This window comes from Tamandua tetradactyla, chromosome 8 (assembly GCF_023851605.1).
Source record: "Tamandua tetradactyla isolate mTamTet1 chromosome 8, mTamTet1.pri, whole genome shotgun sequence".
NCBI classification, from domain to species: domain Eukaryota; kingdom Metazoa; phylum Chordata; class Mammalia; order Pilosa; family Myrmecophagidae; genus Tamandua; species Tamandua tetradactyla.
Window position 1 is genome coordinate 71,319,746 of NC_135334.1, and position 14,048 is coordinate 71,333,793.

Genomic DNA, 14,048 nt, shown 5'->3' on the forward strand with positions numbered 1-14,048 from the left:
GGAAACAGCCAAAATGTTAATCAACAGACGGGTGGCTAAACAAACTGTGGTATATAAATACAATGGAATATTATGCAGCTGTAAGACACAATACAGTTATGAAGTATGTAACAACATGGATGGACCTTAAGGACATTATGCTGAGTGAGATAAGCCAGAAACAAAAGGACAAATACTGTATGGTCTCACTGATATGAACTGACATTAGTGAATAAACTTGGAGAATTTCATTGGTAACAGAGACCATCAGGAGATAGAAATAGGGTAAGATATTGGGTAATTGGAGCTGAAGGGATATAGATTATGCAACAGGACTGAATGTAAAAACTCAGAAATGGACAGCACAATGCTACCTAACTGTAATACAATTATATTAAAACAGTGAATGAATCTGAATGTGAGAATGATAGAGGGAGGAGGGCTGGGGGCACAAATGAAATCAGAAAGAAAGATAGACGACAAAGATTGAGATGGTATAATCTAGGATTGCCTAGAGTGTATAATGACAGTGACTAAATGTACAAATTTAAAAAATGTTTTGCATGAGGAAGAACAAAGGAATTACTGCAGGGTGCTGAAAATAGATGGTAATTAATATTTTTTAATTTTAACTTATGTGTAAGACTAAAGCAAAAAATGTTTATTTGGTACAAAATTTGTATTTTGACTAGTGCATTTCCTAATATAACTTATGTAGATAGCTTGATTGAACAATATAAGTACATGGAACCTTGGGTAAGACATGAGATTTTGTTGGTTTGTCCAGAGTGATGCCCTAGTGAATCCTCGAGTGATTTGACAGTGAGTGGGAAAGTGTTTCCAAAGTCCACTTTGGGGAATGGTGAGAATGGGGGAAAATTCAACCTCCCCAAGTTGAATTCTTGATATTCTCACAAGCAGTGTGGACAACCAAAGCTGTAAGCTGAGCTCCCAGTCTTGGGGTTTGTTCATATGAAACTTAACCCCACAAAGGATAGGTCAAGCCTACTTAAAATTAGGCCCAAGAGTCACCCCCAAGAGAACCTCTTTTGTTGCTCAGATGTGGCCTCTCTCTCCAGCCAACACAACAAGCAAACTCACCACTCTCCCCCTGTCTACATGGGACCTGATTCCCAGGGGTGTGGACATTGACAATGTGGAACAGAAATCCTAGAATGAGCTGAGACCCAGCATCAAGGGATTGAGAAAATCCTCTCGGCCGAAGGGGGGAAGAGTGAAATGAGACAAAGTGTCAATGGCGGAGAGATTCCAAACAGAGTCAAGAGGTTATCCTGGAGGTTATTCTGATGCATTAAGTAGATATTGCCTTGTTATCTAAGAGGAAATGGAGAGGCTGGAGGGAACTGCCTGAAAATGTAGAGCTGTGTTCCAGTAGCCATGTTTCTTGATGATGATTGTATAATGGTGTAGCTTTCACAGTGTGACTGTGTGATTGTGAAAACCTCGTGTCTTATGCTTTTATCTACCTTGTCAACAGATGAGTAGAACATATGGAATAAAAATAAATAGGGGGAACAAATGTTAAAATAAATTTAGTTTGAAATGCTAGTGATCAATGAAAGGGAGGAGTAAGGGGTATGGTGTGCATGGTTTTTTTTTTCCTGTTTTTGTTTTATTTTTTCTGTTGTCTTTTTGTTTCTTTTTCTTAATTGATGCAAATGTTCTAAGAAATTATCAGGATGATGCATCTGCAGCTATGTGATGATATTGTGAATTACTGATTATATATGTAGAATGGAATGATCACATATTGGGAATGTTTGTGTTTCTTTCTGTAATTTTTTTAAATTAATAAAAAAATTTAGAAATAAATAAAACATTATTACCTAAAATACCTGCTGGTAAATACCCAGTACAATTTTTTTTTCAGACCGGTATGTTTTTAAAAGTAGATATTATAAAGAAGGCTTGGTGTGTTTCTAAGAATTTGTCTAAGATATCTAATATGTTGGTGTACAATTTAGTTTGCTCTTCGTTTTCTAGTCCCTTCAGGTGTAAAATTGAGTTATTAATTTGAGATGGTTGTTCTTTTTTGATGTAGGTGTTTATACATATGGATTTCTCTATGGACGGACAGGGTTTCATTGCATTCTATCAGTGTTGATTTGTTGTTCTTTTTGTCTCATTGCATTTTCTAAATTTCCTTGTGATTTGTTCTGTTGACCATTAGTTGTTTGGGAGTGTGTTGTTTAATTTCCAAATATTTGTGAATTTTCTACTTGCCCTTCTGCTGCTGATTTCTAATTTTATTCTATTTTGGTCCAAGAAGATATTTATGGTTTTAATATTTTTATGTATGTTTTTGGGATATGTGTGGTCTAGTCTGGGAAAAGTTCTATTTGTACTTGAAAGGATTGTATGTTCTGCTGGGTCTGGTTGGTTTATAGTGTTGTTTAAGATGCCTGCTTCCTTAGTGATCGTTTTTTTTTTCCCCTCTATATTGTACACTTTATTTTTTGGCATGCCAAACAAAACATAATCATTGTAAAGCCTATGTTGTACAGTAGGTTACATAAACCAATTTAAAATTAAGGTGAACAAGGAAGAAACCTACAGATACAGATATCAGTGTTTCTTAAATTCTAAGTATTAAACCCTAGGTTAAACACCATTTGATTAGCTGTCGCAGCTATATACATTCTCAAAATATCAAGTAGACAGTTATTAGAAACAACATCAACTTTACAATAGTAATGACCTATGTTACTGAGCATTTTCAAAGTTTTTGATTTCAAGAAAATATAAAGATACACATTTTTTACAAATGACATATGATACTCTTATCTCTTAAGATATTATAACATTTAAAATCTATTTTATCTGACATTACTATAGCTACTAATGCTTTCTTTTGGTTACAGCTTACATAGAACATCTGTTTTTATCCTTACACTTTCAATCTGTTTGTATCTTTGGGTCTAAGGTAAATCTCTTGTGAGTAGCATGTAGATAGACCATATTATTTAATCTGTTCTTTCAATGTATTTTTAATTAGTGAGTTTAGTCCATTAACATTCAAAATTATTACTGTAAAAGCAAGTCTCGGGTCTAGTGTCTTATCCTATAGTTCTTATCACAGCTATATATCCTTTTCCCTTTTGTCCTTTGTTACCCTTACTAATACTCTTCAATCCTGTACTCTCCTCCAGACCTCTCTCTAGTCTTTTTACCGTCAGCAGAGCGCACTTTAATATTTCTCATAGGGAAGGTTTTTTGTTGGCAAATTCTTGCAGCCATGGTTTATCAGTGAAGATTTTAATCTCACCCTCAATCTTGTAAGACAACTTGGCAGTAAAAGACTTCTTGGCTGTAAGTCTTTCTCATTCATGACCACATCTGGCCTAGGCTGCCATGCTTAGCCAGAGCTGGGTGCTGAAGGAGTGGCATGATCCCACAATTCCACCTCTGCAGCCAGCTGAGGAGATCCTCTCTCTCTATCCACAGCTGAGAGCTCCCGCATGGGAACTGAGAGCCAGCAGACTTGGTTTACCCACACATGGACACCTTACTGCAGTGCACAGTGCCTACCCCCCATCCCTGAAGCAGGGTGCTGTGGGCACCTGGTTTTAGAGGAGACTGAGGGGCTCTCCCCTCCAGAGGAGGGGGGTGGGAACACAGAGCAGAGCCAATCTGACAATTGGACAACAAAAGAGACACTCTGGGTCCTGCTCCCTCTCTGTCCTTTTCTTCATGAAGATCTGGAGCACTTCCAACATGCACAGTGTGCATGGATAGAGAGGTGGGGATGAAGGAGTGGGCTGCACTGCAGTGTCAGGCACTGCTGGGCTGGCTATGGACAGGGGAAGTTGAAACACTCAGTCTACAACCCAAGGTAATTCCACACATGATTCTGGGAATCACGAGACCCATTGTGCTCAGAAGCATACTTGCTGCTGAGGTCCATAGTGCCCACCTCCACTCCCGGGGTTGGAGGCTTTCAGCACACACAGAGACGTGAGGCCTTGACTGAATTTTCACTTGGTCTAGATCCTGCCCAACCAGCTGCCACTGTCAGGGAAAGTTAGGCCTGAGTGGAAGAGGTGGCCCAAGAATGCCATCTGCTAGGAAGACAGAGAAAGTGCACTCTGACAAACTGCCTTTCTGCCCAGCCTTTAACAGATCTTCTAGTAGTTGTACCTCCTGCATGAGGCCCTGGCTTTGGTTTGACTGGGACTTACTGACAAACTAAATGCTGAAGGAGACCTTCAAAACAAACTCAAGCAACTACAAAATCCTGTACAAGCAAGGAAAATCAACTTTCAAAAGAACCTGATCAAGATAATCAAATGCCTTGGAATTAACAAAATATCACTTATATAAAGATACACGAAGATATTACCAAGCCAAATGACCAGATTGAAGATACTCTTACAAACCTCCTAAATAATTTCAGTGGGTTGGCTAAAAACATAAAGGATAACAGGAAAACACTAGAAGAGCATAAAGAAGAGTTTTTTCAAACTTTTGAGTTCTTTTTATTTGCCCAAAGTCTTCTTTATATCTTCCCTTAACTCATTGATTTGATATTTTATGAGATTTTGCATGTCTATTCGATCATCCTGAATTAGTTGTCTCCTTTCAAGTGTTCGTTTTTTCCTTTGACTAGGCCATATCTTCTGTTTTCCTAGTATGACTTCTTATTTTTTGCTGGTGTCTAGGCATTTGATGTCCTTATTAGTTTATTCTGGAGATTATTTTCACTCTTTTACCTAGGGTTTTCTTGCTGGATGTCTTTGTTCTCTATCTGTTCTTTGTCTTTCAGTTCACCTTATCCTAGACCTCTAGCATAGGTTCTGTTTAACTGATCAGAATTTTTCAGTTTTTGTTTTTCTGTTTCTTGCCCTGTCTACATGGAGCCTTTTTTTAGGAGGGTCTCCTCAGATAATATAGACCCCATTCACATTTTCCCAGACCCAACAGTCCTATGTCTCAAGAGGAGATAGTAGCCAGCATCAGTTTTCCCTGAGTTGAGACCCAGCAGGTTGTCAGACTTTCCTATGAAGTCTCTAGACCCTGTGCTTTTCCTATTCTGTCCAGTGTGGGGTACTAGTCTGCTCCCAGCTTCCCACCAGCTTAAAGTGATGTAGTATGTTTAATTGCAGCAGACTCTCCATACCAGGGGCATGGTTGAGACAGAAGCTGCGGTAGTAGAAGGGTTTATTTTGCTTCTGTTTTCCAGTCTCAGGAGCCTGAATTCCCTGAAGGAGGGTTTCCACCTGAACTGGGCCCCTGCTTCCCATTTTCTTGGGAAGTGATGCCCTTTAGGGAATAAACCCCTTTCACCTGACTAGTTACTTTGTTTCTCAGACAAGCCTTAGTTCTACCCTTGTCTCTACCCTTGCCTGTGGCAGTGCTGGAGCCTGACAGTACTTGGAGTTCTATCTAATGAGCTGTTAAGAAGTAAAAATAAAAGCGTAAAATCCTTTTCATACCCAGACCCTTGCTCCTCAGGTTTGTCGATCAAGAACTTGAGTTTGTATGTGGCACTATGTATCTGCAGGCTCTGTGTGCCCCCCTTTTCTTGAAGGTCCAGCCCTTTTCAGTGTTTGTGCTGTCCAACTGAAAAATCCTGTGCTTTAAGAAGCTTCTTTAGAAGTTGAAAAAACAAATAGCCTTTTCAGAGCTGGACCCCTCAGGTTTGCCAATCAAGAGCTTGAGTTGGTATGTGGTTCTGTGTATCTCCAGGCTCTATGTACCCCCTTTCCTTGGGGTCCAGCTCTTTTCCAGTATCTTGTGCTGTCTAACTCTCAAAGCCTCCTGGTTTTTTTTTTGTTTGTTTGTTTGTTTGTTTTCTGTTAGCCCCATCCCTTCTCTGCTGGGTCAAAAACTCCTAGTTCCTTTAGTGCTTATTCCAGTCATATCTGTGCTCAGGGCCTGTTTTCAGTAGTAAAATTTGGTTAATTCATTCCACAATTAGAGCTTGGTTGAGGTAAGTCCTTGTGCTACTAAAGTCTGCTTCCTTTCCCTTCGGAGAACCAGCCTGCTTTTCCTGTGGCAGATAAGCACCAGTATCCATGGCTTGGGAGACTTACAATTCAATAAGCCCTTCCACTTGGTCCAAACTGGTGTATGCTGTGTGTCCAATCAAAGATATCTCCCTAGCAGTTGTTCTGTACAGTTCCTGGCTATTTACTAGCTGCTCTGGAGAATGAACTAAATTCCACACCTCACTATGCTGCCATCTTGCCCCGACCCCAGTATAACTTTTTTTTTGTTTTTGTTTTTTTTTTTTTTTGTTTTTTTTTAAAGGAAAGACAGAGAGAAGGAAGGAAGGATAGAAGGAAGGAAGGAAGGAAGAAAGGGAAACATCTTTAAACATTTTCTTGTTTTATTGTTTCTCCGTTTTTGTTACATGGGCTGGGGCCGGGAATCGAACCGAGGTCCTCCGGCATAGCAGGCAAGCACTTTGCCCGCTAAGCCACCGCGGCCCGCCCCGACCCCAGTATAACTTTTAAAATAACTTTTTATATATTACTTTTAAAGCACTATTGTTTGTATCTTTAAATATTGAATATATTTTTCAAAATATTTCCCTAGCTGCTCAAGTGTGCTTTTTAAATATATAGTTGATATAGTATTGAAGGTTCCACAAGATAGAAATCTCTGGAGTGCAGAAGTTAACAAAACAAACTTCATACTGAAAATGTATCTTAAAAAAAAAAGCCACTGCCCTGGCACCATGGGATCAACAATGACATCCTGACCAAAAGGCGGAAAAGAAGTGTAACAAGGAAGATATCAGTGACTGAGAGAGTTCAAAAAGAGTCAAGAGGCTACTCTGGAAGTCACTCTTACACAAGCTTCAGTTAGACATTACTACCTATCATAGCTTGTCAAACTTCTATGGCATTATATAAGACTCTATGATGTTTCCATGCACTAGGGTAACTTTCTAGAAACGTACAACATCCAGATGGGTTCCTGGACCAGATAAGTACTGAAATGCAGAGAGGCCAGCCTCTCCAGAACATCAACTAGTTCCATCCCCTATTGACAGCTCCTTCTAACATGAAAAAAGTTAGAATGGGCAAAGAGTAGGAGAAAGATGAAAGGTGATGATGAAGTACAGAGTACTCATTTGTTAAACCCTACCTTCTACTACAGAGAAGGTAGGGTTTAACAAATGAGTATGATCACTAAATCATTATATTGATATTTCTTTTAGTCTCTAGTACCTTAGAGTAGCTAGAAGTAAAAATCTAAAATTGTGGAATTGTAACCCATACAAAACTCTGAAATTGTTGCTGTGTACTTTGAAATTTATTTTTTTGTATATATGAATATTTATCCAAAAAAGAAAAAAAAAGAGGAAGAGTATAACAGAGAAGATAGGATTTAACAGATGAATATGACTACTGAATCATTATATTGATATTTCTTATGGTCTCCAGTGTCTTGGAGCTGCTAGAAGAAAAAAACAAAAATTGTGGAACTGTAACCTGTACAAAGTAACTTTAAAATCTGTTCTATAGCTAATTGTTGAAATGTACTTGGAAATTTATTGCTTTTTTGCATATATGTTGTATTTCACAATAAAAAAAGTTTTTCAAAAGCCTCTGTACAAATGTACCACAGTATACAAAATTTTGAGAGATGGTATTAAGGCATGAACCATGCAAGTCTCTTGGAAATATAAGAAGACTTTGGATTACTTCACAGGTTTGCATGTCATCCTTCTGCTGGGACATGCTAATCTTTTCTCTGTATTGTTCCAATTTTAGTATATGTGCTGCAGGAGCGAGTACTCTATCCATTTTTGAACTTGAAATTGGTGTTTTCATCCACTTTTTTGGAAGTCTGTATTGCTCCCTTCAATTCTATTTTTTTTTCCTTTGTATGTTTGGGTGCTCTGTTTTTCCATGTATATATATTTGTAATCATTATATTTTCTTGATAGATTCATTTTGGCATTTTTAAATGACTGTCATAAATAGATTATCCATTTTCCTCTTGGTGGACATTAAAAAATTTGGGATATTGTTTATAAAGATACTGTGGTTATTCATGTACTGGCCCATACTATAAATGCATGTTTTCATTTCCTCTGGGTAAATAGGAATAAAAAGGAATTTTACATGGGAAAAAAAAATAGTGCTCATCTCCTTTGGAGACTCAGTAAATGGCAGCTATTAATAAGTTAATAATATATGCATAATACTTAATGGCCCCTTAGAAGGGCTTATTATTAGGACTCTTTTTGTCATTCTGATTAATTTTTTCATTAAAGTATTATGATTACTATGTGATGATATTGTGAGTCATTGATTATATATCAAGAATGGAATGATCATATGGTAAGAATGTTTGTGTTTGTATGTGGTTATGTTTAATAAATAAATATTATGATTAAGTTTTAATGTTTCTTTTTTTTAAATAGAATCCCAAAACAAAAGAGCAAATTGAAAATCTGTTACGGAATGGGATGAATAAGGAACTGCGAGATCGTCTTTGCTGTCGAATGACTTTTGGGACCGCAGGACTTCGTTCTGCCATGGGGGCAGGGTTTTGCTATATTAATGACCTTACAGTAATACAATCAACACAGGTAAATATTATAAAGTCTTATATGTATGCTTTTTCTCATTCTGTTTTTTTTTTTCTTTGTAAATTAGGTGGTGCCTTGCTTAAAAATTTAGCTTTATTTCCAGGAAGGTACTTTATGAAGTGGAAATATAGATTAAACTCTGAACTTTGCTCTTGCCCAAGGCTTATTTTAGAAGTCATTTTGCAATCTTCAGGGTCATAGACTAATTTTTTGATTAATTTATATTGATTGACAATGTCAGCTTCTTTATGTTACTTTGCATTTGAAATGAGGAAGTGGGTATTGATATTTCTGATTAATACAAAGAAACTTAGATAGAAAGGAGATTACCACTAGTTTGGCATATAGAAATTGATGAACATCAGCCAGAGTATTTGGAATATTTAGTGGAAACTATTTTCCTTTAATATGATTTTAAACAATTTGTTACAATTTATTTTATTCCTATCCATTTTTGTGTAGCTTACTCTAGGAGCAAATCACTCCTCTTTCCAGTGAATCATCCTCACTAATTCAAGAAACTATGCTTTTATTTTAAGGAATTTTTTTCTTTATACTTTTTACTCTGAAATAATTTCAAACCTACAGGACAGTTGCATAAAAGAATAACACCTTTAAGGCCAAGAATGCAGTTAATGCATACTAAAAATAGTTCTGGACTAGAGAATTGCCCAATGAACGTAATTCTAATCAATATTGCCAAATAGTAAATCTCTAAAGCTAAAGGGTTATGCAGGGAATTGGGGAGACAGAGCGACAAGATGGCTAAATAGGTAGGATACATGCTATCTCATGTATTCCTCAAACACACATGCTTCAGTTATATCTTTTTTATGTATTAGCTTTCCTCAAAAGCTTTTATTAGTGGTGAAAATTCCTAGACTTTATAAAAGGAAACAGAGGGGGTGTTTAAAAGTCAATTTCTAAAAAAGTACAAGTTTTTGCAGAAGTTGGGATCCCGTTTTGCAATGTGGAAAAGCCAGATCAAATCTCAAAAATCCCCTCTGCAGAGTTTGAAAGGATAAGAAGATGGATTCTCATAGCAAAGCATAATATGAGGTTTTATGGGATTTTAGAACAGTATTACCATTTGAAATGGATATGTTGGTGAAAGTAGATAATTTGGGCTATATTAAGCTCCCCCTACCCCATCTCCAACACGCACACACACGCACAGGGAATAAGTTATGAAGGGAACTGGAATAATTATAGTTTAAAAATCAATGGACCCGAAGTCACTGGGCTCTAATTAGGTGCTACGGTGTATGCTGCTTACCATATAGTAGATCTTCGGTAAATTGGCATAACTTAGTTTTAGTTGAATGCATAGCCTTGGGCATGTCATTATATGGAGCTTCAGTCTAATTCTGCCTCCTCTTTTCTAAAGAGATTTTGAGAGTCAAAGACAGGAATAAAATGATACCTGTAGTTCCTACTTTTCATGGTTTTGTAGGGATTAAATATGGCAGCATTTGTGAAAGTAATTTTAAAAGTCTAACAATATGAAGTGTTGTTTTTAGAAATGAAAGTGTTCATTTATTTATTAAATTTAGCAAATTATTCAAAGATATTTAAATGGTTTTCATTTATTGTTTGTGATGTTTTCAATATTAAATACTTCATTCCATTTTTGTCACTCTTTACTGAATTTTTTTAGTCTGTGAGATTCATTTTTCTATGAGATTTTTTGGGTCTTTTTTCTTAAATATTTTTATTGTCAATCCTTAACAAACGAACATACAAACATTCTTGACATACAAACATTCTATGCATGGTGTACAATCAGTGGCTCACAATATCATCACATAGTTGTGTATTCATCACCATGATCATTTTTTTGAACATTTTCATCTCTCCAGCAAAAGAAATAAAAAAGAAAAAATTCATACATACCATACCCCTTATGCCTCTCTTTCATTGACCACTAGTATTTCAGTCTACCCAATTTATTTAAACCCTTGTTCCCCCATTATTTATTTTTGATCCATATTTTTTACTCATCTTTCCATACCCTAGATAAAAGGAACATCAGACACAAGGTTTTTACAATAGCACAGTCACATTGTAAAAGTTATATCATTATACAATCATCTTCAAGAAACATGGCTACTGGAACAAAGCTCTACAGTTTCACGTACTTCCCTCTAGCCACTGTATGAGATTTTAAAACCAAGGAATTACAAATCTGGTCAGCCATATTAAGAAATATTCTCACAAAGAACTATGTTGTTTGAGTTTAAAATGTTTGTTGCGTAGTGGGCCATGGTGACTCAGCAGGCAGAGTTCTTGCCTGCCATGCCAGAGACTGGGTTCAGTTCCTGGTACCTGCCCATGCAAAAAAAAAAATTTATATACATATCTGTTTGTCGCATAAATAGGTCAGATCTTTTGGTTAGCTTCAGTCTTATGGTTTAGCCAGAGCCTAAAATGGCTAAAACTCTATTCTCTGGAGCCATGAAGGCAAGAAACAATTTCCTTGGGCTCTGTGGTAGTTAGATTCAGTTGTCACCTTGGCCAGGTGAAGATGCCTAGTTATATTGCGGTGGACATGAGCCGATGGCATGTGAAATTCATTTGTTGCTGATTACATCTGCAGTCAGTTAGGAGGTGTGCCTGCTGCAATGAATGATGTTTGATTTAATTGGCTGGTGCTTAAATGAGAGAGCTCAACGTAGCACAGCCCAAGCAGCTCAGCATACCTCATCTCAGCACTTGCAGTTCAGTCCAGGCCTTTAGAGATGCCGAAAGAAATCACCCCGGGAAAGTTGTTGGAACCCAGAGGCCTGAGAGAAGGCCAGTAGAGATCACCTTGTGCCTTCCCACATAAGAAAGAACCTCAGTTGAAAGTTAGCTGCCTTTCCTCTAAAGAACTAATGAAATAAATCCCCTTTATTAAAAGCCAATCCATCTCTGGTGTGTTTCATTCCAGCAGCTAGCAAACTATAACAGGCTTTTTTAGCATACTGGCTCAGATATTGCATGTTTTTCTAATGTGTTATATATTGTATTGGATCAGATGGTGTAATTGTGACTTCTGTAATATTAAATGTGTCCGAAACTCTAGGAAATAAATAGGTTTGTCAAATTGTATTTGTGGATTGAACAATATTATTCACACATTAGTAAGCATGGGTGTAAAGGAAAAAGCCAGTTCCTTAGGAGCCATAAGCTGTCCAGCAAACTTAAAAATCAAAAATTTTAAGTCTTTTAAAATGCAAGCATTAGTGAAGAGCTAATCTTTTGTGTTTCTCTGCTTCAGGGGATGTATAAATACCTTGAAAGATGCTTCTCAGACTTCAAGCAGAGAGGCTTTGTTGTTGGGTATGACACCCGGGGTCAAGTAACTAGCAGCTGCAGCAGCCAGAGGTATGATGTTAATGGCTTCAGAGATTAAGTTGGGTTGCAATAAAACATTTAAAAATTGTTTTATCCAATAGTAGAATATCTGAAACGGGACTGTTAAATAGAAATGTGATCACATTTTAATGTTTTTTTTTTTACAGAGCTGAAATAGAAGAAGCAACATTTCAAAGAAAAACTTTAGTTTTATAGAAAGGAGTAAAATTTTAAATATTTAAAGAGTTTGCATTTACAATGGAAACTGCACTAGGCAGGCATAATTATGTACTTGTATATTCTCATTATAGTCCTATTTGATTAGTTTTAGGATATATTCACACATAGATAATCATAATACAGTGATACCTTTTTCTTGGGATAATTAACCATCTTATCTTGGGCTTATCAAAACCTCTTCACTTTCCTTCATTCTTTATACCGTTTATGGTTTTTATTTCTTAAGAAAAGAGACATCAGAAGATGAATGAGGGAAAAAGAGAATGAGAGACTAATTATTTTGCTCATTGTTCTCTTTTTAAAAATTCTATTTACTTAAATGTTTAATTTGGAGTATGAAGTTTGTATATAACAGTGGTTATAAGATTTGGTTGTATTAGGCTACTATATATTCAGAGTAATTGTAATATAAAGCATTTATTTTGTGAAAGATTGGTGTTTTCGTTTCATGGCTACTAAAACAAATAAAATTCAATGGGTTGGCTTAAATAACGGGACTGTATTGGCTTATGTTTTTGAGACTAGGAAAAATCCAGAGTCAACAAGGCAATGCTTGTCCTTGAAGACTGTGGTGGTCTGGGGTTGGCTGCCAGTGATTCTTGGTACTTGGCTTTTCTCTCACATGGCAATATGCATGGCACTATCTTCTCCTTTCTCTTCTGGGTTCTGTTGACTTATGGCATCTTGCTTCTTTTTCCATGTCCAATTTCCTTCACTTCTAAGAACTTTTGACCATATTGGATTCAGGACCAATCTCTTTCAGATTGGGCACACCTTAACTAAAAACATCTTCAAAGATCCTGTTTAAAAATGAACTCACACCCACAGGACCAGTGTTCAGGACCTGAACATACCTTTTGTGAGGCACATAATTCAATCCCTACCAATTGATTTTTAAAAGCTGAATTAAAATCTCTCTCTAGGGCAGGCCATGGTGGCTCAGCAGGCAGAATTCTCACCTGCCAAGCCAGAGACCCCGTTTGATTCCCAGTGCCTGCCCATGCAAAAAAAAAAAAAAAAAAAAAGATCTCTTTCTTCTCTTTTTTAGGCTCGCTAAACTCACTGCTGCAGTTTTGCTAGCTAAGGAAGTTCCTGTGTATCTTTTTTCAAGATATGTTCCTACACCTTTTGTGGTAAGTGTTTTGTATTATTGATTGCAGTTTCCTGCTCTTGAAAAGATTTCATAAATCAACCAGAACTCAAATCTTTGTCATACATATAGTTCCATATTAAGTGATATGAAGGACCAAAGGAAGGAAAACAGATTTTGTCCTGTGTTTATTTCCATTCAATAGCATTTATTAAACTGCTTAAGAACTTGACCTATGACAAGTTAATAAATCCACAGTAATGGTATAATATTTTAACATTCTTCTTTCAGAAACTGATTTATCAGACAGACAAAAAAGAATAATGGTAGCTTATAGTACACCATTAACAGGCTTGATGTGGGGGTAGCGTAGGGTGGTGTATGAAACCTTGTATCCAGTGATCATACAAACACATTCTGATCAAGCAGCAACACAAAGGGATTTTCAAGAAATACCAGAGAAGTGCTTATAAGGCCATATCCCTGGACTCTAATGCAAAAAAATGAGAAGTAAAAAAGTTCATTAAAAGCCCATATGTTTGGAAATTTTAAAACGCACTCGAACTCCAGGCTTGAATATTTATTAAACTCCCTATTTAACGTATGTACTTGAATGAATAAAGGTACTTGAAATTTAATATGCCTTTTAAACAAAATTCCTGATGCCTCTTGGAGTACATACCCCTATCCATCCACTCCACATTCTCTAAAAAGCACATACTAAAGTTGTAAGAAATATGCAGCTATGATCTCTGTGGATGTTATCTGCTGGGTTTTTCATTTTTTTAGTGGATAAATGTTAGCAGAGAAATACTAATGGAAATGGAAACAATATTG

At 36.6% G+C, this 14,048-nt stretch overlaps 1 protein-coding gene and 1 non-coding gene across 3 annotated transcripts in view; one reads left to right on the top strand and one right to left on the bottom strand.

The window, feature by feature from the left end:
* Positions 1-14,048, top strand: part of PGM2L1 (phosphoglucomutase 2 like 1) — an 88,109-nt gene that overhangs the window by 35,293 nt on the left and 38,768 nt on the right. For both annotated transcript variants that reach the window (XM_077113592.1, XM_077113593.1), the window contains exons 3-5: positions 8,378-8,545; positions 11,805-11,911; positions 13,170-13,254. In XM_077113592.1, the coding sequence (XP_076969707.1) occupies positions 8,378-8,545; positions 11,805-11,911; positions 13,170-13,254 (360 nt within the window). The remainder of the gene's footprint in view (positions 1-8,377; positions 8,546-11,804; positions 11,912-13,169; positions 13,255-14,048) is intronic.
* LOC143645377 (U6 spliceosomal RNA) lies at positions 7,638-7,745 on the bottom strand. Its single transcript, XR_013157094.1, has one exon. It is a non-coding gene; the product is annotated as a U6 spliceosomal RNA (small nuclear RNA).